The sequence below is a fragment of the Copidosoma floridanum genome, unplaced genomic scaffold (genome assembly GCF_036245765.1).
Source record: "Copidosoma floridanum isolate Cflo_tuat_1 unplaced genomic scaffold, Cflo_Japanese_pri ptg000034l, whole genome shotgun sequence".
NCBI classification, from domain to species: Eukaryota; Metazoa; Arthropoda; class Insecta; order Hymenoptera; family Encyrtidae; genus Copidosoma; species Copidosoma floridanum.
The window spans coordinates 9046534-9068085 of record NW_028321911.1 but is presented as its reverse complement, the minus strand read 5'-3'; the positions used below and the strand labels follow the sequence as shown (position 1 = coordinate 9068085).

The window sequence follows — 21552 nt, the reverse complement described above, 5'->3', positions numbered from 1 at the left end:
TATTAGCAGTGTACAACTACAGCTATAGATATATAGCCCGTTGTATGCATATACATATAGGTTTAGCTTCTCCTCCATCTCCATCTCCATCACCGATGCACACATTTGGATTCTCATGTCTCCCTCACTGATCTCCCCTTACCTCTCCCCACGAGCCGAGCCTACAAGTCGCCAGCCAATAGAAAACATGTGCACGGTTCCTCTGCTGGCCACGATGGATTGGCGCTCAAGTCAGCGCCGAATCATCGGCACACTCCTTAACATAGCCACTGGCAATCTCCCTACTTATTTCTGGGCGCGGGCTGACTCACTGACAATCGAGGACCCAAGGAAGAAAGAGCAGAGGGAGATCACATCGACAGAAGTGCTCTAATTGTCTGCAACTCTGTACTAGGCGCTAAGTCATATCCAATCAAGATTTTCAAAACTGAACAGTGGTCCTTCGAGCCGGATTCTGAGCAAGTAAGAAACAAACAGCAACCATTGCAGAGCAGGTGTATATAAACCAAGGAGAGCATTCAGCACACAACATGATGTGAGTATACTATTACTGATGTCAAAGTGTTGGTTGTATTAAGCCATCGCGGCGGCCATCATGCCCGCGGTTTGACTTGCGTTGCCTGATCATGGCCACGACGAGGTCGTGCCGCCATTAACGCGTGCCTCACTAGCATCTGCGTCACAAGTTGAATACAAGGCTGCCACGGCCACCGCATAGCCCGCGGTCCAGCGCTCGTCATACATGCAGCCACGGCAGACATGAAGCTGTGTCGCTGGTAGTGGTTATCTCGTCAGTAGCGGCGGCCACATCGCCTTCCTTACGGGTGTACCTATACCTTGTCATGACTAGAGCAAACGCAATATGGGCGATTTATCAAGGTTAGCATTTAACCTTTCTTTTATATGCGTGACGCACGCAAGCGTCTACGCGCCTGCATGGACATGTTGGTGCGTATGTATGTGTGTGTGTGTACATAAGGTGTGAGTCTCTCTCTTTCTCGCTCTCTTTTCTTCTCCCCGTCGTACAACCGCACGCATACGTCTTAATTTGTGGAAGTGAGGACAAAGCCAGGCTCGGCCCGACGGCAATAGCAGCTTCGTGCAACCGTCAAGCTCATGATTGCTCTTTCAGGTCCAACAAATGCTGGGCTAACCTATTTGGCGCCCAATGCGCTCTGGCAGACGTCATCGCTCGTTTCGCGCTGGCCGTCACGCAAACTGAGCCCTCGGCCTGGACCACCGGCCTCGTCGAAGTGAGCCTTGAGTTGCTGGATGGCTACTGGAACGACTTCCAGGCCAATCATCTGAGGCTCATCGAGACGCCTCCTTCCGAGAAATCACTAACCCAAATGTACTCGACATCGGAGGCTGAGTACATAAAGTCACGCGCCCACCTCTACAACGCGAGGAGCACCCTCGCACCACCCCCTGGCAACGGTGGAGCCGGCCCCGGGCGCGCTACATCGAGTTGTGGACCCCGCCTGCCCCGAATTAGTATTCCCACCTTCTCCGGAAAAAGAGAAGACTGGGAGAGCTTCCGGGATTTCTTTCTAGCGCTAGTGCATAACGATCAACAGCTCACTGATGTCGAGTGACTGTTTTACTTAAAGTCTCTTGTGGAGGGAGATGCCAAAACAGCCCTCGACGCGATCCAGATCGTTGGCGCCAACTACTCGACCGCTTGGGCCACGCTCGAGGCACGATTTGAACACCGCCGTCTCCTAGTACACGATCATCTAACGGCGCTATGCAACATCAGGCCTTTAAGGGACGAGTCGGCCAGAGGTCTGCGGAGCTTCCTTGATACGCTGGGTCGCCACCGGGACCAGTTGCAAGCTTTGGGCCGTCCTGTCCTCCAGTGGGATGACTGGCTGATCTCTTGTGCCATGACCGGCATGGACCCAACTACCCGGCGTGCCTGGGAGGACGAGCTCGAGCGGCTCGAGGGCGTCGACACAAGGGCTGGGATTGAGACTGCGACTTTCACCGCTATGACGAACTTTCTTCACCGACAGTGCCGCGCTCTCAGCTCCATTGAGGCATCTCGCCCATTGTGGCCAGCGAGCACGCCCAGCAGCCGTCCACCAGCTTCATCATCTTCTGGGTGGCACTATCGCTCCCTCGCAACCGGCGCAGCTCTGCCTCCGAGCCCGTCCTGCAGCGAAACCCATTACCTGGGGCACTGCGCTCGATTCCAAGGCCTCGACACGCACGCTCGGCGAGACCTGGTCTACCAAGCCCGACTATGTTTTACTTGACTCCGAACGGGCCACCTGTTGAAGTTCTGCCCCTCCCGATCTGTTTGTCAGATTTGCCGAGAACAGCACCACAGCCTGCTTCACGACAGCAGCCGTCGACGGCCATCGGACCCATCTGACGGTCGGCCATCACCAAAACGGCCGAAGGCCGGCCCTGTCGGTGCAACCCGTGCCGACGACCTGGGCCCGTCGCCCTCTTCCTGACTCACCGTGCTACCGACCGCTCTCGTCCAGCTGAGTGGGCCGTCCGGCCGGCGCGCGACAGTCCGAGCCCTCCTCGATGCGTGCTCCGAGGTCACGATCGTCTCTGCGAACCTGGCGCGACGGCTCAACGCCACGCTGGAGCACACCAATGTTAGCATTTCCGGAGTAGGAGGTGAGTCGGTCGTCCACTCGAGAACACAGGCCCATCTGCACATCGACCCGGGCAGAGAGGTGCCACCGATCACCTTGGCGGCACTCTGCTTACCTCAGCTCGGGCTCGTATCGCCATGTGCTCCTCTGCACCCATCCATGGCCGAGCAGTGGCTTGATCTTCAGCCTCTGGCCGACCCCGCTCTCGGTACACCTAGTCGTGTGGACCTGCTCCTCGGTGCCGACGTCTACAGCCGCATATTGAGGGCGGAATCCGTCCAGCGGGGCGACATTATCGGTCAGCACACGATCTTCGGCTGGACCCTCGTCGGCCGTGCTCCTGGCCTGCAGCCAGCAGCTTTTACTGTTAGCTCAACACTGCACATGGACGGAGCACCGTCTTGGCATCGCAAGCTAGCTGCGCTGCTGCAGCGCTTTTGGGAGCTCGAGGAAGTACCGCAAGTCAGTCACCGCGCTCCAGAGGACATTGAGTGCGAGCGCATCTTTCTCGATCACCATCGTGCTTCGGATGGCCGCTATGTTGTTCGTCTGCCACTAAAGAGCGACAGTGCGCGGCTGCTTGGCAACAGCCTGCAGAGTGCCATGGCCGCCCTTCACTCGTTGCATCGTCGCCTTCAGTGGACCCCAGCGATGGGTGCTGAGTATGCGCAATTTATGGCAGAGTATATCGCTCTGGGCCACATGAGGCCACTGCCTGACGATCTGCGCACGGCATCGCCCCGACCAGTGCACTATATCCAACATCATGGCATCTGGCAGAGCAGCGGTAAGGGCCGCAGACTTCGCGTCGTGTTCAACGCATCGAAATTGACATCAAGCGGCTACAGCTTAAACGACGTCCTCTTCGTAGGCCCTAGACTGCAGACCGTGCTCCCTAGCGTGCTCCTACGCTTGCGACGACACCGAATCGCCTTCTGCAGCGACGTCCGCATAATGTTTCGTCAGATCTGAATTGACAAGCGTGACGTCGACCTACAGCGTATCTTGTGGAGCCCTGGTCCAAACCAACCGCCCACGCACTACCAGCTGTTGACAGTCACCTACGGCGCTTCGTGCTCACCGTACCTCTCCTTGCGCACTGTGCAGCAGCAGCGACGACATCGCCACGGCTCGACATGTTCGTGACCAGCTAATCGAACTTCTGCAAGCCGGCGGGTTTCCTCTGCGCAAGTGGACAGCCAATGTGCCCGAGCTGCTGGACGACCTCCCCGACGACGTACGCCTGCGGCCCACTTGGTGTCAGCTTGGCGCTGAAGGTCTCGTTAGTGAGCTCGGTGTGAGCTGGGACCCACCGTCAGATTGCTTCCTGCTAACAACACCTCCCCTCATACAGCACCAAACCACCAAGAGGACCATGCTCGCAGCGCTCGCGGGCCTATTTGATCCATGCGGTTGGCTTGCGCCGATCGTGCTGAACGCCAAGCTCCTGCTGCAAGACTTATGGCGAGCCAACCTGGACTGGGACGAGTCTGCTCCGTCGTCCATGATTCAAAGGTGGACTGCCTTTGCTGCCGAGCTCCAAGCCGTCTCCGGTCTATCCCTGCCTCGTTGGATCGGAACGGTCGCGTCAGCGGACATTCACCTGCACGTATTTTCCAATGCCAGCCGCCGCGCGATGGCTGCTGTCCTTCTAGACTCCAGGCCACGGATGATTCTGTCCACTGCCACATCCTCCTCGCTCGCACGAAGCTGGCGCCCATCCGCACTCTTAAGCCAATGGCCGAGCCCGTGGCCTGGATGACCATTCCTCGCTTGGAGTTCCGCGCCGCCCTGTTGGCTGCTAAGCTTCTGCGCTCGACGGCCGAAGAACTAGCAGTTCCAATCGAGTGCTGTCACGCCTGGTGCGACTCGCAAATTGTGCTGCACTGAGTTCGCTCCGATCAGCCAACCAACAACGCCCTCGTCGACAACTACGTGGCCCAGATACAGGACACGCTACCCTCGAGCGCCTGGCGGTACGTGCCGTCGCAGTCCAATCCAGCCGACGTGGCCACTCGTAGCGCGGACATGTCCGGTCTCAGACAACAACTCCTGTGGTGGGACGGTCCGCCGTGGCACGCTGACAACGACCGGGCCTGGCCCCAGGAAGCACTTCAAGAGGTGACACCCCTGCCGTTGGCCTGCTACTCCACCCATCTGGCTGAGCCGAGCATACTTGAACGATATTCCAAGCTTCACACTCTAGTCGTCGTTCTCGTGCGCACTCGTCGGTGGGTCCGGCGCCAGTTGCGTCACCCACCTGTCCTGCCGGTGCTCTCACTACTGACCCCTGCCGAGCTTCAAGATGCCTTCCTGGCCTGCGTCCGTTTGAGCCAATCGGAAACGTTCGGCGAAGAGCGCGCGCGTTTGCAGAACGGCAAGCGATTGCCAAAAGGGAACCCTTTGACTTCTCTTGCGGCTTTCCTCGACATCAACAGCGTTCTGCGCGTCGGCGGGCGGCTGGGTTTCTCCTTGCTACCTTACGAAGAACGGCATCCACCGATCCTTAGCGGAGCCTCATCGCTCGCCTCGCTGGTCCTTTCTTGGGCCCATACTCAAGCTCTTCACGGTGGATACAGGGTCATTAGCGCCTACGCGGCGAAGCGCGCATGGATTCTCGGTGGCCCACGCAGAATCAAGGCTCAATTGTGGCGGTGCGTCGTATGATCCCGACTCCAGGCTCGCTCCGCAACCCAGATGATGGCCCCCTTACCAGCTTCACGAGTCACACCTTCCCGCGCTTTTGGCCACACGGGTGTCGACTACGTCGGGCCTTTTACAGTACTTGCGTCAAAAGGACGAGGCATACGCACTACGAAGGGTTACATCGCCGTCTTCGTGTGCATGACGACAAAGGCCCTACACCCCGAGCTCGTCGGTGATCTCTCCACAGCCGCCTTCCTGGGCGCTCTCGCTCGGTTCACCGGTCGTCGCGGTCGACCCTCTGAACTCTGGAGCGACAATGCCACTTGCTTTCGCCGCGCTGATCTGGAGCTGCGCGAGGCGTTACAAATTGCGGAGATCGACTGGGACCTCGTTGCCGGCTCTCTCGCTTCGCAAGGTATTGCTTGGCACTTCATCCTTCCCGGAGCTCCACATTTCGGCGGACTCTGGGAAGCCGCCGTCAAGTCAGTCAAAGGCCACCTCCGACGCGTAATGGGCTCCCGTCATCTGACCTACGAGGAAATCTCCACCGTACTAGTCGGGATTGAGATGGTGCTCAACGGAAGGCCCTTGACACCGCTCTCCGGTGACCCTTCCGACCTCGAGGTACTTACATTATTAGTTTTTTGTTCATTAATTTTTTAAAGTGAAAATTTGAAGAATTATAACAAACTCCATGGGCAGTTTATCGACGTTTTGCTTCGTTAGAACCATTATATTTAATGTCAGGAATAAACTAAATAGAACATAATTGATTTCGGTGAATTCTGATGTATTGCCGCAAAACGTTCTACTTTGCTACCTAACAAATTGCAAATGTCTGTCAAGTTTGCATTCTTATTTTCTCAACTAACATCATTGCCTTTGTCTTAAAAAATCTAGAATCAAAAAAATTAACGCTCTAGCTTACTCTCCAGTCAAAAGAAATTTGCGTTACTTGCAATAAGTGATGCTTACTTTTTTTTTTGGCAAAAATCAATGACATTAATAATGTACTCCTGCAGTGTGATGCAATAATATTTGAAGATGATACATAAAATTTTTCGCAAAAAAAATTTCATCACTCCGTTATTGCAAAAAACGCAAATAACTTTCGGCTTAAGAGTAAACTAGAGCATTCTTTTTTTTTAATTCGTGACTTAAGACAAAGGCAATGAAGTTAATTGAGAAAAGACTTATTCAAAATTGACTAAGACATTTGCAATTTTTCTTGTTGAAAAAAAAAACTTTAGTGTGCGGAAAAAGTGTGCTGCAAACATTTTCAGCGGTGTGCAGAAAAAAAATTTGCTACCCATCAGAAATCTCGCAAGGAACGAATTAAACCGTATGTGTACAACTATCATAAACCTACTTGGTGTAAGTTTCAACTCTGAACTGAAATTCTTTCTGAAGATTTTTTTTTTGTTAATTCCATTAATATATCATTATATTTTTAGAATATTTCTTTGGGAACCACAATCCCATTGTGTTGGTGCGGTGTCCTTTAACAAAATTTGTTGCAGTTGTACAATTCTTTGAAAATTTTTTTGTTTAAGTAATTCAAACTTCATTTTTTATAAAAATTTTTAATTAAATCGAATTTGAGTTTATACATTTGAGTCATAAAAATACATCTTTTTTTTTGGACGATCAACCGGTATTTTTGCAGTACCCTGGACCCCGCAAAAGCCTTTTTGGAAATCATCAACATATTTACTATTTTCCTCACACTCCTATGATACCTCCAAACTTTTGGGAGGAAACGGTAACTCGTGCCTTTCATCACACTCGCGCTATGCACTCGTGTGTTTAACTAGCACTCGTTCCCGTCAACTCCAACCACCTTTTTGAGTCAATCACGACTCGTGCAGAAAATCGTCTTTTCCGCGCCTGTTCCGTAATTAAATAATTTGTAGCAAAACGTCATAATTAACCAAAATCAATTACATTTTATTCAGTATCATTACTGACATTCTATAGAACGTTTCTAACGAAGCGAAATGTAGACAAATTGACTGTGGAATTAGTAATGACACTTTAAAGATTCACTATGAAAAAGTAATTACCTAAAAAAAATTATTATTTTACAATTTTACAAACAGCTGCTTGCTGTGCGACTATATATATCGATGCCCCACACGAACAAACGTACAGGCAATTATGAGGATGAATGATGAGCAAACTCAACCGCCAGAGGGCATGGGCAGCAGGACAAAGTGCAACCAAGATATACAGGGCGTTCTGATTTTGAGCCCGGAAAACTATACCACGAGATAAAGCTCATCAAAAGCTCTCGAAAAGCTTTTTACAAAATTTGGATTCGATGGATAATTAACGAGATATTGTTGATTTAATAATCGATCAATTCCTCCAATCACAGAGCACTTAGCCTCAGGAGGCGGGGCCTAAGCATTGTGGAGGGGCGACTACGCACAGCTAAACTCTTTTACGGAGAAGGTGGTAATAGGTATGCCAGGAAACAAGGTTACCGACTGCAGAGATTTGATCAGTTACCGTACCAGCGCAAAATTCAAATAGCAAGGCCGAAGTATTTTAACCGGAGATCTGATTTTTGAGAAATGATTACGCACGTCCACTACGCTTATTCAGTGCATATTTTTTTCTCAGTAAATTTCACAGAGGAACAATTCAATTCAAATTTTTTTGAACATGCATCGCCTGATAAAAAAACCAGAATGTGAGAGGGTCTCATGCGTTGAGCTCGAATACTCAGTAAAACTCTTAATCTTTTAACGTTGAACTGCTTGGAGATAAAATTTTAATTTTTTGTATACTGTAGAAGAAGCTCATTTCACGCATTAACTTGGTCAAATTTTTCTATTTCATCAAACTTTTTAGTCTGATTTGCGAAAATAAAAAAAATAAAAAAATAATAAATGAAATTACGATTAAGCAAGACATGTGCGTTCATGGGGCACACCTCTCTAACGTGTAAGATGTTACTAAAAAAGGATCAGTATTTAATCCATACGAAGCTTTATCGTCTGAGAAATAACAGCTACATCTAGAAACTAGAGAAAATCTCACGCTTTCAGCGCGATGGCTCAGCGCGAATCAGAATGCTTATTTTTTCATCTACGTGTCGATAGGTCTTGAACCTTTTGGTCCCTGGAGTACAACATGACTATTAGAAAAAAGGCAAGAAAATTCCGCACATCGAGCTAGTTCATTTATCAAAAATCTTCTAAATCTAGAGCTTACATTATCTAATTTCAAAACATAACTATTCTTATGCCCTCCAACATCATAAGCACTAAAAGTTCAAGTAGGCGGAAAGGTCCAACATGGTGAGAGTAATTGACTAGTAGAAGCCACAATTTTTATTTTTGTTTCCTTTTTTTTTTTTTTTTTGTCTATGGAAAAAAATTTACAAAATTTTGAAACTACTTTAAGATAAAAAAAGTGTAAAAAAAGAAGAAGCCCATTTCACACTTTTAGTTGGTCAAATTTTATGCATTTTGTCAAACTTTATCGTCTAAAAAAGGATTAGTATTTATTCCATACAAAGCTCTATCGATAAAATATCTCTTTCTGCCAGTAAGTATTGGCGACTAAAAATCCAACTGTTTATTAGTAGATTCATCAATAAAATAATCTTACAAGCAAGTAAGCATTGGCATTAAAAAATCAAATAGGTATTCAGTAGATTTATCAATAATATATGCCTTTAGGCAGATAAGCATCGACGATAAGAAAAAACCCAACAGATTTTGAATGATTTTTTAAATAAAATAATCTCTTTGACGAGTAACCATCGGCGATTAGAATCCTAACAGTTCTTGAGTACATTTATCAATAAAATAATGTCTTAGGCAAGTAAGCATCGGTAAATAGAAACTCAACAATTTACTAGTGAATTTATTATTTAAATAACTTTTTAAGCAAATAAGCATTGGTGAATAGAATACCAACTATTTTTTACTGGATTTATTAAAAAAATAATCTCTTGGGCGAGTAAGCACGTTTGATTATTGGAACCCAACAGGTTTTCAGTAGATTTGTCAGTAATATCTGCCTTCAGGCGAGTAAGAATCAGTGATGGAAACCCAACAGATTTTGGGTGATTTTATTGATAAAATAATCTCTTTGACGAGTAACCATCGGCGATTAGAATCCTAAGAGATTTTTCGTGGATTTATCAATAAAATAATGCCTTAGGCAAGTAAGCATCGGTAAATAGAAACTCAACAATTGATTAGTGAATTTATTATTACAATAATTTTTTAGCGAGTAAGCATCGGTGATACGAAACCCAACAGATTTTGAGTGATTATATTAATAAAATAATCTCTTTGGCGAGTGAGCATCGGCGATTAAAATCCTAGTAGTTTTTAGTGGATTTATCAATAAAATAATCTTTTAAGCAATTGAGCATCAGGGATAAGAAACTTAATGGGTTTCCAGTGGATTTATTAACAATATCTGCCTCTGGGCGAGTAAGCGGTAGTGATACGGAGCCCAACATATTTTTTATGAATTTATTAGTAAAATAAGCTTTTACGCTAGTGAGCATCGGTGAAAAGAAATCATACAGTTGTTTAGTATATTTATTCATAAATCTTCAAAGAGATTAATTATGTAAATAAATTTCCTAAAAACCAGTTAGGTTTCTAATCCCCAAAGCCTACTCACCTCAAAGATTATTTTTTAATTTAATTCCCAAATAAACAGTTGACGTTCTAATTGCTGATGCCTACTCGCCTGAAAGATTAAAAAAAAAAAAAAATTACCAAATAAACAGTTGGGTTTCTAATCGCCGATGCTTACTCGTTCGAAAGATTATTTTATTTATAAATCCAATGAAAATCACTTGGGTTTCTAATCGCCGATGCTTACTCGGTTAAATAATTAATTTAATAATAAAACCTGCAGTGAAAAACAGTCAATGTTCTTATCGGCGATGCTAAACTCTTTTAAAAGATTATTTTATTAATAAATCCAGTGAAAAAAAGTTGGGTTTTTAATCGCCCATACTTACTCGGTTAAAAAATTATTTTATTAAAAAGTCCAGTGAAAAATGGTTGGGTTCCTAATCACCAATTCCTACTCGCCTCAAGAATTATATTTTAATTTAATTCCCAAATAAACAGTTGACGTTCTAATCGCCAATGCCTACTCGCCTGAAAGATTAAAAAAAAAGTAAATTCCCAAATAAACAGTTGGGTTTCTAATCGCCGATGCTTACTCGTTTAAAAGATTATTTTATTAATAAATCCAGTGAAAAAAAGTTGGGTTCTTAATCGCCCATACTTACTCGGTTAAAAGATTATTTTATTAAAAAGTCCAGTGAAAAATGGTTGGGTTTCTAATCACCAATTCCTACTCGCCTCAAGAATTGTATTTTAATTTAATTCCCAAATAAACAGTTGACGTTCTAATCGCCAATGCCTACTCGCCTGAAAGATTTAAAAAAAGTAAATTCCCAAATAAACAGTTGGGTTTCTAATCGCCGATGCTTACTCGTTTAAAAGATTATTTCATTAATAAATCCAGTGAAAAAAAGTTGGGTTTTTAATCGCCAATACTTACTCGGTTAAAAGATTATTTTATTAATAAATCCAGTGAAAAATGGTTGGGTTTCCAATCACCGATGCCTACTAGCCTCAAAAATTATTTTTTTATTTAATTCTCAAATAAACAGTTGGGCTTCTAATCGCGGATGCTTACTCACCTTAAAGATTATTTTAATATCTCATTTCCAAAAAAACAGTTGGGGTTGAATCACCGCTGCTTACTCACCAAGGCAGACATTGTTATTAAATATACTGATAAACTATTGGGTTTCTCATCGCCGATGCTTGATTGCTTAAAAGGTTATTTAATTAAATTAATTTTTTTTTGTGATTTAAGATTTGAATCCTAATTTATTGAATCTAAATAATTAAATCCAAATGAAATTTTTCAATTAGTCATGTTGTACTCCAGGGACCAAAAGGTTCAAGACCTATCGACACGTAGATGAAAAAATAAGCATTCTGATTCGCGCTGAGCCATCGCGCTGAAAGCGTGAGATTTTCTCTAGTTTCTAGATGTAGCTGTTATTTCTCAGACGATAAAGCTTCGTATGGATTAAATACTGATCCTTTTTTAGTAACATCTTACACGTTAGAGAGGTGTGCCCCATGAACGCACATGTCTTGCTTAATCGTAATTTCATTTATTATTTTTTTATTTTTTTTATTTTCGCAAATCAGACTAAAAAGTTTGATGAAATAGAAAAATTTGACCAAGTTAATGCGTGAAATGAGCTTCTTCTACAGTATACAAAAAATTAAAATTTTATCTCCAAGCAGTTCAACGTTAAAAGATTAAGAGTTTTACTGAGTATTCGAGCTCAACGCATGAGACCCTCTCACATTCTGGTTTTTTTATCAGGCGATGCATGTTCAAAAAAATTTGAATTGAATTGTTCCTCTGTGAAATTTACTGAGAAAAAAATATGCACTGAATAAGCGTAGTGGACGTGCGTAATCATTTCTCAAAAATCAGATCTCCGGTTAAAATACTTCGGCCTTGCTATTTGAATTTTGCGCTGGTACGGTAACTGATCAAATCTCTGCAGTCGGTAACCTTGTTTCCTGGCATACCTATTACCACCTTCTCCGTAAAAGAGTTTAGCTGTGCGTAGTCGCCCCTCCACAATGCTTAGGCCCCGCCTCCTGAGGCTAAGTGCTCTGTGATTGGAGGAATTGATCGATTATTAAATCAACAATATCTCGTTAATTATCCATCGAATCCAAATTTTGTAAAAAGCTTTTCGAGAGCTTTTGATGAGCTTTATCTCGTGGTATAGTTTTCCGGGCTCAAAATCAGAACGCCCTGTATGTAGATATATTATTTGAATATGGTTTATTTACATTGTTTCATAAAAAAATTCGTAAAAAATATTTACATTGTTTCTTTTAGCAGTTTCTTAAATTGATTTATACTGCAAGAACTATAATAGTTCTCTTTGTAAATTCTCATTCATCCTTTAAATTCTAAATTTTCCGCTCTCTCACATACGAGTAACAATGAAATTGTATTGGTGAGACGCCATGATAGAAACCGTATTCAAATAAAATATCTATAAATCTAAGTTGCACCTTGTCCTGCTGCCCTATGGTGGTTAAATAAGCTTGCTCATCATTCATCCTCATAGTCTGACGAACAGACGTACAGGCAGTCGTTATCCGACGAAGAGACGCACAGGCAATAACTGTCTGAAACGTACAGGCAATTGGAGTGCTCTCAAATGTAACTGGCAAGCTTGCTGAAATTTCAATATGGCTATATGGAGCAATTGCTTAATGTTTAATGCTTTATGATTTAATAAATTGATCAGTAAGTGCCCCACGTCATCAGGAGATTAGCGCTTGAGTTATTGTTTAACATTTTGTTATTTAATGGAGTGGCCTGTGTGGGTGCCTCGGGTCATCAGGTGATCGGCACTTGAGTTATTAATTAATTAATTATTATTTAATACAATGGCCAGTAAGTGCCCTGAGTAATTGTCTGGTGATTGGCGCTTATGTTATTGTTCATTATTTTGTTAATTAATGGAGTGGCCAGTAAGCGCCCCGAGATATCGGATAATGGCGCTTGAGTTATTATTTAACATTTTATTATTTAATACAGCAGCCAGTAAGCGCCTCGGGTCATAAGGTGACTGGCGCTTGTGTTATTAATTCATACTTTATTACTTAATAAAGCTGATAGTAAGCACCCTAGATTATCGGGTGATAGGCGCTTGTTTTATTTATTAATAATTTATTATTTAATAGAGTGGCCCGTAAGCATTCCGGGTCATCTGGTGATAGGTGCTTGAGTTATTAATTAATTATTGTTTTAGAGAGTGGCCAGTAAGCGCTCTGGCTTCTTAGGTGATTGGCGCTCGTGTTGTTATTTGCTTTGGGTTGTTGGATTAAATAGCTTGGGGTTAATTTATTAATTTATTATGCATGAAGTTCTGTAGAATTGTCTGAGTTTTTGTGTCTTGCTCCATATAGCCACATTGAAATTGCCGCAAGCTTGCCAGTCACATTTGGGAAGACTGCCTGTTCGTCTCTTCGTCGGACGATAACTGTCTGTACGTCTCTTCGTCGGACAGTGACTGTGTGTATGGATCTTCGTCGGATATTTTGACGAGTACGCTTCTTCGTAGAAACCTCTGGAATACCTTTCTTCGTCGGAGGCATCGGTATATATATATATAAATACGTACGTTTAAATTAACGCTATTGTTTTCTTTACGTCTACTGGAAGTTGTTCCGTAAAATAATGTTCATGCTTCACATTTTTGTCTAAAAAATTTGATTGGAAATAGGTTGACGGTTGTCAACTTTCTTTTAAATCGACAAAAGTTGAGATATAAGCAACAAAACTAAATAAAAAAATTGCTTTTTTTCAAATGACATTAAATACATGTATGAAGCCGACTTTTCATTTCGACAAAACTATTTTTTCCGCCTTCCTGAGGAAATTCTGTAGGGGGGAAGGAGATTTTCTTTTCTTACTAGAAAACAAATGATTGGTCACATTTTTACCTTTCCGTATTTTTCCACTATTATTATCAAAAACTGGTACATGGACTGAATTCTTGGCACAATGCTGAAGGTTGCATCTAAAAACCATCTCTGCGAGTCACGAACAGTTTTGACAAAATCGTCGTCGTACAAAATCAAATGCTGTACAATTCCAACTGTAATGACTTCGTACGATATGTCAGAGCGATATGTCATGCGATCTTGTTTCTGCATCAGGAAACCTACAAACAGTTTACTACTATCTGTAGTTCTACTGGCGCACAGTGGGAGAAAATTAGATCTTTTAGCTACAAAATATCTGACGACTATCTGATATAATACACGCTGATATGGAGTTGTCACTTTTGCTTATAGCCCAAAACCACTACCTCAAAATAATGGAGAATGCAAAAAAAGTGAATTATACAATAAAAATTTTTAAACGAATTTTAGTTAGTGATTGATTTTCCAGGTGTATGATAATTTATTGTTTTTTTTGTGCCAATTAAAAGTGACAGACATAACAACAGATAAATACCACAAGTTTTGCTTGTTTTACTGTTTCACATATAATTTGAGATTTACACGGTTTTTTAGTCTGTAACTACAAATTTGTAAAAGGCAGGCCAAACGTCCATGTTTTTAAACCATAAATCCTGAACTCCTTATCCAGGGATTGGCCGAACTTTTATATCCTGAAATTTTAAGCCCCAAACAACCGGAAGCCTGTCGTTTTGAGCGATGAATACAAAACTCAAATGAATGAATCTTATACCTTCAATCCCTACACGTTATATCCTGAGATTCTAAGTCTGAGTCTCTGATTTACCAGTTCGGAATTTATTGTTTAAAAAATACAGGTCTTTGGCCTGTTAGACGTTTATGACTTAGGAGTTTTTGTTCCTAAATAAAAAAGACAGTCCGTACTCAAAGACAAAAAAAATCTGTTACATACTAAATTGTACGAAAATCAGAGAAATAAAAACCAAAATTTTTTATTGTTGGCCGTCACTTCGTATGCACCCTTTCCAACTGTGTGTACACATATAATATATTTACTCAGTTAAAAATTTATAGCTATAATTATACCTATCAATATTAGCTATAATTATAGCTATAACTATCTATAAAACAGCTATAATAATGTATAAAATTCAGCTATAAATATATATAGTTAAAAATTACAGCTGTAATTTTTTCACAAATTTTGAATAAAAATTAGTTTAAAATCAGATTTTTTCAACATATATCGATCAGTCTAGACGGTATATCATCCGTGTGATAACAGTAAAACTGAGGGCCTTAAGTATTTTTAAATAGTTTTTAAAAAACTTGAAATTGTATATGATTTCTTGTTTTTTTTTCTACTTAGTTAAAAATACTTCAGGCCCCCAGTTTTACTGTCATCATACAAATGATATCATCTGTACTGATCGATATATGTTGAAAAAATCTGATTTTTAACTAATTTTTATTCATTATTTGCGAAAAATTTACAGCTGTAGTTTATAGCTATATTTATAGCTGAATTTTATACATTATTAAAGCTGTTTCATACGTAGTTATAGCTATAATTATAGCTATAAATTATAGGCATATTAATAGTTATAAATTTTTGACTGAGTATCATCAGGGATCAGAATAACCCTTATAAATAAATTTTCGTAGAAATATTTTTCATATGTTTGTTTTTTCTGCATTTAGCGATTTTTTAAAGTTGTGGTTTAACTTATAAGCAAAAGTGGCAGCTCCATATCCTTGTTTATTAGCTCAGGTGCGTAAAACAAGCTGCAAAAGAGATACGTCATAAGTATGCTTCATGTAATTGTGAAAATGCGCAATAATGCGTTTATAATATGCAATAACCTGTAGAGGGCAAAAGATTGGTATTTAAGTGTCAGAAAATACTTACAACTAAAAAACCTCGATACCGATCACCAGGACATCGTCATCGGTACTCCCATATACCTAGACTCGTGTTAAAGTCTATTTACATATTTATAATTAAAAACTCCAGGTGCCGATCACCAGGACATCAACATCGGCACCCCTGTTTACCTAGATGTGTATTCAAGTCTAATTAAATTTTTATGATTAAAAACTCTAGGTGCCGATCACCAGGACATCGTCATCGGCACCCTCGTATACCTAGACACATTGATAAGTCTATTTGAATGTTTATAATTTAAAACTCTCGGTGCCGATCACCATAGGACATCGTTATCGGCACCCTTGTATACCTACGATCGCTTATGAGTCTATTAAAATGTTTATAATTGAAAACTCTCGATGCCGATCACCAGGACATCGTTATCGACACCCCCGTATACCTAGACTCTCGTTAGAGTCTAATTCAAATTTTCATAAATGAAAACTCCAGGTGCCGATCAACAAGACATCGTCATCGGCACCCTCGTATACCTAGACTTGTTTATAATTCTATTGAAATGTGTATATATATTAACTCCCGCTGCTAATCCCCAGGAGATCGTCATCGGCATCCTAGTATACCGCTACTCGTATAAGTGTCAGATAACTCGGCAAATTTAAAATACTGTAACTTCCGATTACCGGGACGTCGTTATCGGCAGTTTATAGTGGAGTTCCTTATGATCATCAAGACTGATGAGTCACCTAATGAAGATATTTTTTGAAGTATCTGTTGGTAAAGGCAGTTTATGTATGCGGTAGTACTACATAAACTGGGTACTTTTTTTTGTGGTCGGTCGGTCCGATTCCTTAAGAAACTGATACATGACCAAAATTGTACCTACATTTTTCGTGACTCCCACCTTGGCACCCAGTATTTAACACACTCCTAGCTATTCGGCTCACCGTTCGATTTTCCGGCTCATTGTCCGATTCGGCTCAACGTCCGATTCAGCTCATTGCCTTATAGTCTCCAATCAGAGATAAGTAGGAAGATTGCTAGTGCCAGCGTTGGGTTAGGCGGGTTCAATATCAGACCTTTTTCCCTCAATCGTAAGTATAGCTATACGATCTAGGGAGAATGTTCCGTCGAGCACACAGCACAGCAGTGAAGGAGCACTGCCAAAGGCACGCGGAAATTAAAAATTGTAATATTAATAACACAAGTGCCTATCACCCAATGACCCATGGTGCTTACTCGCCTCTTTATATAATATAATAAAGTATTAATTATTAACACAAATGCCTATCATCCAATGACCCGGGGCGCTAACTGGCCTCTCTATTGAATAATGAGGTATTAATTATTAACACAAGCGCCTATCACCCGATGACCCGGGGCGCTGACTGGCCTCTCTATTAAATAATAAAGTATTAATTATTAATACAAGCACCTATCACCCGATGTCCCGGGGCGCTTACTGGTCGCTTTATTAAATAATAAAGTATTATTCAATAGCACAAGCGTCTATCACCCGATGACCTGGGGCGCTTACTGGTCGCTTTATTGAAGGATATATATTATTAATTAATTACACAACGGTCATCAGGTGATAAGTGCTTGTGCTGTTAATTAATATTTTAGTATTTATTAGAAAGGTCAGTAAGCGCCCTAGGTCATCGGGTGACAGGCGCTTGTGCTATAAATTAATAATATATATCGTTTAATAAAGCGACCAGTAAGCGCCCCAGGTCACTTGGTGATAGGCCCTCGGGTTATTTATTAACCATTTGTTAATTTATGCAGTGGCAAGTAAGCACCCTGGGTCATTTGGTGACAGGCACTTGTGTTATTAATCAATAACATATATCGTTCAATAAAGCGACCAGGGAGCGCCCCAGGTCATCGGGTGATAAGCGCTTTGGTCAATAATTAATATTTTATTATATAATAGTGTAGCCAGTTAGCACCCCGGGTCATTGAGTAATAGGCGCTTGTGCTATTAATAAATATTTGATTATTTAACATAGTGGCCAGTAAGCACCCCAGATCATTGGGTGATAGGCGCTTGTGCTATTAATTAATAATTTATTATTTAATAGAGAGGCTAGTTAGTGCCCCGAGTCATTGGGTGATAGGCTCTTGTGCTATTGATTAATACTTTATTATTTAATAGAGAGGCCAGTTAGTGCCCCGGGTCATTGAGTTGTAGGCACTTGTGTTATTCATGTTACAATTTTGAATTTCCGCCTGTCTTTGACAATGCCCCTTCAGTGCTGTGCTGTCTGCTCGACGGAAAATTCTCCCTAGATCGTTTAGCTATATATACTAGGGAAAAACTGCTAGAGAAAAAGTTCCGATATTTAATCCGTCTAACCCAACGCTGGGCGCTGGCGCTGGCCAGTGCCGATGTTAAAAAGTGTGCTAATGTTTCGGCGCTGATTTGAGCGCCAATCCATCGTGGCCAGCAGAGGAACCATGCATACGTTTTCTAGTGGCTGGCAGCTTGTTTGCTTGGCTCGCGGGGAGAGGTTAGGGAAGATGAGTGAGGGAGACATGAGAACCTAAAAGTGTGTGCATCGGTGATGGAGATATAGATGAAGGAGAAGCTGAACCTATATGTATATGCATACAACGGGCTGTATATCTATAGCTATAGTTGTACACTGCTAATACGGAAAAGAGCTGCGCGTATTACTTTTGACGCTTTTCTTCCCTAGAAGAAAGATAAGCTCTTTAAATGCAGTTGATCATTCGATCAACTATAAAAACAAAAACATAATAAAATGACAAGCTCAACGCCATTAGTATATTTTTTGGCTTCATTAATAAACGAGCGCCTTTATCATAATATTTCAGTGCGCTCAATTGTTTTTTAATTTTATGATAAGTGAATTTATTGAATAATAAATGAAGGCATTCACCACAACGACAATGTATGCTCAAATATTTTTTGTACTAAGTAATATTACTTTCTAATAGACTGAACACCTTTACCCAAACACCCCATTGCACTGCCATCTTTATTTGTTAATTTATATTTTTTCACCGTTAATACATAGTTTAACGGCAATAATACGATAAAGCTTTAACTAAATATCAAGCTTCGAAACTTTACGATAAACATATGTAACTTTTAGTCTCATTATAACCTTAGCGTTAATAGCTTAGACGGCTAATGCAGGAGAGTAACTTTCAGTTTTGCGGCTCCGGGTTCTAATAATCTCACTTGTAGCAAATTTTTTTTTTTTTTGCTTCCAAGATTACTTTAAATCTTTCATACATTTTTTAGTATGATGACTTACGTATATTGTTTTATTAGTAACTAAAAAGATTTTTTTTTTCCGATATTGGTACACGATCCAAGAAAATTTTTTTTCTATTAATGTCTAAAAAAATTATTTGACGCATAAAATAAAAACTTTTCAAGTGCAGTTGATCATTCATTCAGCAACAAAAAGAAAAACATAGTTGTCAAGTTATTAAAATTTTTTTTTTCACTTCTTAAAAAATGACAAGCTCAACGCAATTAACATATTATTTTGCTTTATTAATGAACGAGCGCCTTTATCCCAATAATCCAGTGCGCTCAATTGTTCTTCACTGTTATGATACGTAAAATTATCGAATAATAAATGAAGGCATTCACCACAACGACAAGGTACGCTCAAATATTTTTTGTACCAAGTAATATTACTTTCTAATATACTGAACACCTTTACCCGAACGCCCCATTGCACTGACATCTTTATTTGTTAATTTATATTTTTTCACCGTTAATACATAGTTTAACGGCAATAATACGATAAAGCTTTAAATAAATATCAAGCTTCGAAACTTTACGATAAACACATGTAGTTTTTAGTCTTATTATAACCTAAGCGATAATAGCTCAGATGGCTAGAGCAGGAGAGTAACTTTTAATTTTGCGGCTTCAGGTTCTAATCACTTGAAGCAAATTTTTTTTTTTCATTCCAATATCACTTTCAACGTTCCATACATTTTTTTTCATGATTACTGACGTACTTTGTTTTACCAGTGACCAAAAACATTTTTTTCAATTACTTTTTATGAAGAAGTAATTATCAAAAAAGAAAGTCATAACAGCTTTGTTTGTGGTAATACCTGTAATAGGTGATTATGAAAAAATGCACGTTTTCTCTGTGGTTTTTCCGGGCTGGAGACCGGCACAATAAATGTGGCCACATTACGCTCGCGTTTTTTTTTTTTTTTTTCAATTTGTTGAGTGCTCGACAAATTTATTGAAAATACTACTTTAAGACGAATTTAATGATGAAAACTAGTAGAAGTACTACAACAAATTAATAAATACTGTAAATTTTTGTAACTGTTATTATTTAAAGTAGTGATATGTAAGTTGAGTTGTTTTTCGAAAGCACTATAATTATTTCGTTAAGCGATTATTTTATGACTCGAATTGAAAGGTATAATACAATTGTCAGTGACGCATACTACGACTTCCCTTTCTTTGAGTATAACCCCGGTTAATTGGTGGTGGTAACAATCGGCTAAGAATATTATCTGTACCGAGGAAGCTCTAAGATTAGGAACCAACACACAAACAATGATTGTGTTTATATGTCGGAGGGCGGGTTCGTTGCCCTGTGTAAAAGAGCAAAATTGCTCAGATTGCCGATTATATACAATACTTAAAAAATAATTATTATTAAGTTTCAAAATTTATCTGTTGAATAATCAATTAGTTCCTGCACCATATACAGCGATTGTTTATTGATTACTACTTTATTAAATTCTCCTGAATATTCCCTTAATTTAATTAATTTAATAATTTAATATCTTTTTCAACTTATTCAATATTTTTCTAATCTAATATCTTTTTTATTTTATTCCTGTCCCTTTTTGGGGTCCAGATAATATTCTCAGTTTATTAAACGATTTGAAATCTTAACAGCTATTTTTCTAGTTTTTATCTTAAACTATAAAAAGGAACTCGCAATCTTATGTGGAGGGGAAAATTTGCTTAAATAAGTACAATCAATTTATTTTTAATTATCTTATATTTATTCAATCATATGATTCTAAGAAAATTATATCTTAAATTTTTACATGTATTAATTGTATTTGAGTAATCGCAATTATTTACGTTAATAATAAAAATATATAATATACTCGATAATTTACTTAGAATTTATCCACCCTTTTAATAGAGAATTTTACATAAATGACAATTTGAATTTTCCCTCCTTAATATCTCTGCTTAAACACGTTAGGTTAGACTGATGCGAATTTTTATTACAACCGCGGAAAGTTAGTGTAAGGTAACTACCTATCCGACCAAGTCACGTAAGGTTAGGTCGTTCTCAGGGCCCTTGGGTGTCTTGAGCACTGCTCAAGTCGTCAACCCAGGAACTTCGCCTAAGAACGTGATCGCTAACCCTAGTGCCTCGACTACTTGGGGATGCGTCGTCTCCACGCTTAAAGCGGTCGAGCACCGAAAGTCCAAGTAGGTACCTGTTAGTGGAAGTGTTACCTTGCTGGTAGAGTACAACCTTACTTTTCAGCTATCGGCCTTCGTACTTCGTCTCTTTCTCTCCCTTCGTGCTCGTCGCGGTATTGTACCGGTGCACGGGAAAGTTCCAGGTCTGGGTGAGCTACGGATATACCGCGTCCCAGGCTCGCTGGAAGATGAACTCCTTTTGCATTGCGCACAGGTGCCTTTTATGCTAACGTTATTTCCTTTTGAGTAGCAGGTTTTCCCGCGCTCTAGCGTTTTCTTAACGTACTAGACGCACATTCCCCCCGCGCGGCGTTCAAATTTGAATTTGAAAATAGGAATTTTTTATAAAATGAAATATATGTACAAAAAAAATGTGTATTATTGAATTGTCTATTAGACTGATTTTTTATTATAAGAAAATAT

The 21552-nt window shown here is 40.8% G+C and overlaps 2 protein-coding genes across 2 annotated transcripts in view; both read left to right on the top strand.

Annotated features, from left to right (window-relative positions):
* The first annotated feature begins 862 nt into the window (after nt 1-862).
* On the top strand, nt 863-5279 carry LOC149373270 (uncharacterized). The gene is made up of 8 exons (XM_089597585.1): nt 863-879; nt 1058-1559; nt 1611-2218; nt 2283-2442; nt 2493-3568; nt 3720-4194; nt 4239-4469; nt 4518-5279. The coding sequence occupies exons 1-8, from the start codon at nt 863-865 to the stop codon at nt 5277-5279; spliced, it is 3831 nt and encodes a 1276-aa protein (XP_089453711.1).
* A 33-nt stretch (nt 5280-5312) lies between these two features.
* Nucleotides 5313-21552, top strand: part of LOC149373269 (uncharacterized) — a 69450-nt gene continuing 53210 nt past the window's right edge. Inside the window, exon 1 of the mRNA XM_089597584.1 lies at nt 5313-5882. Within this exon, the coding sequence (XP_089453710.1) occupies nt 5313-5882 (570 nt within the window). The remainder of the gene's footprint in view (nt 5883-21552) is intronic.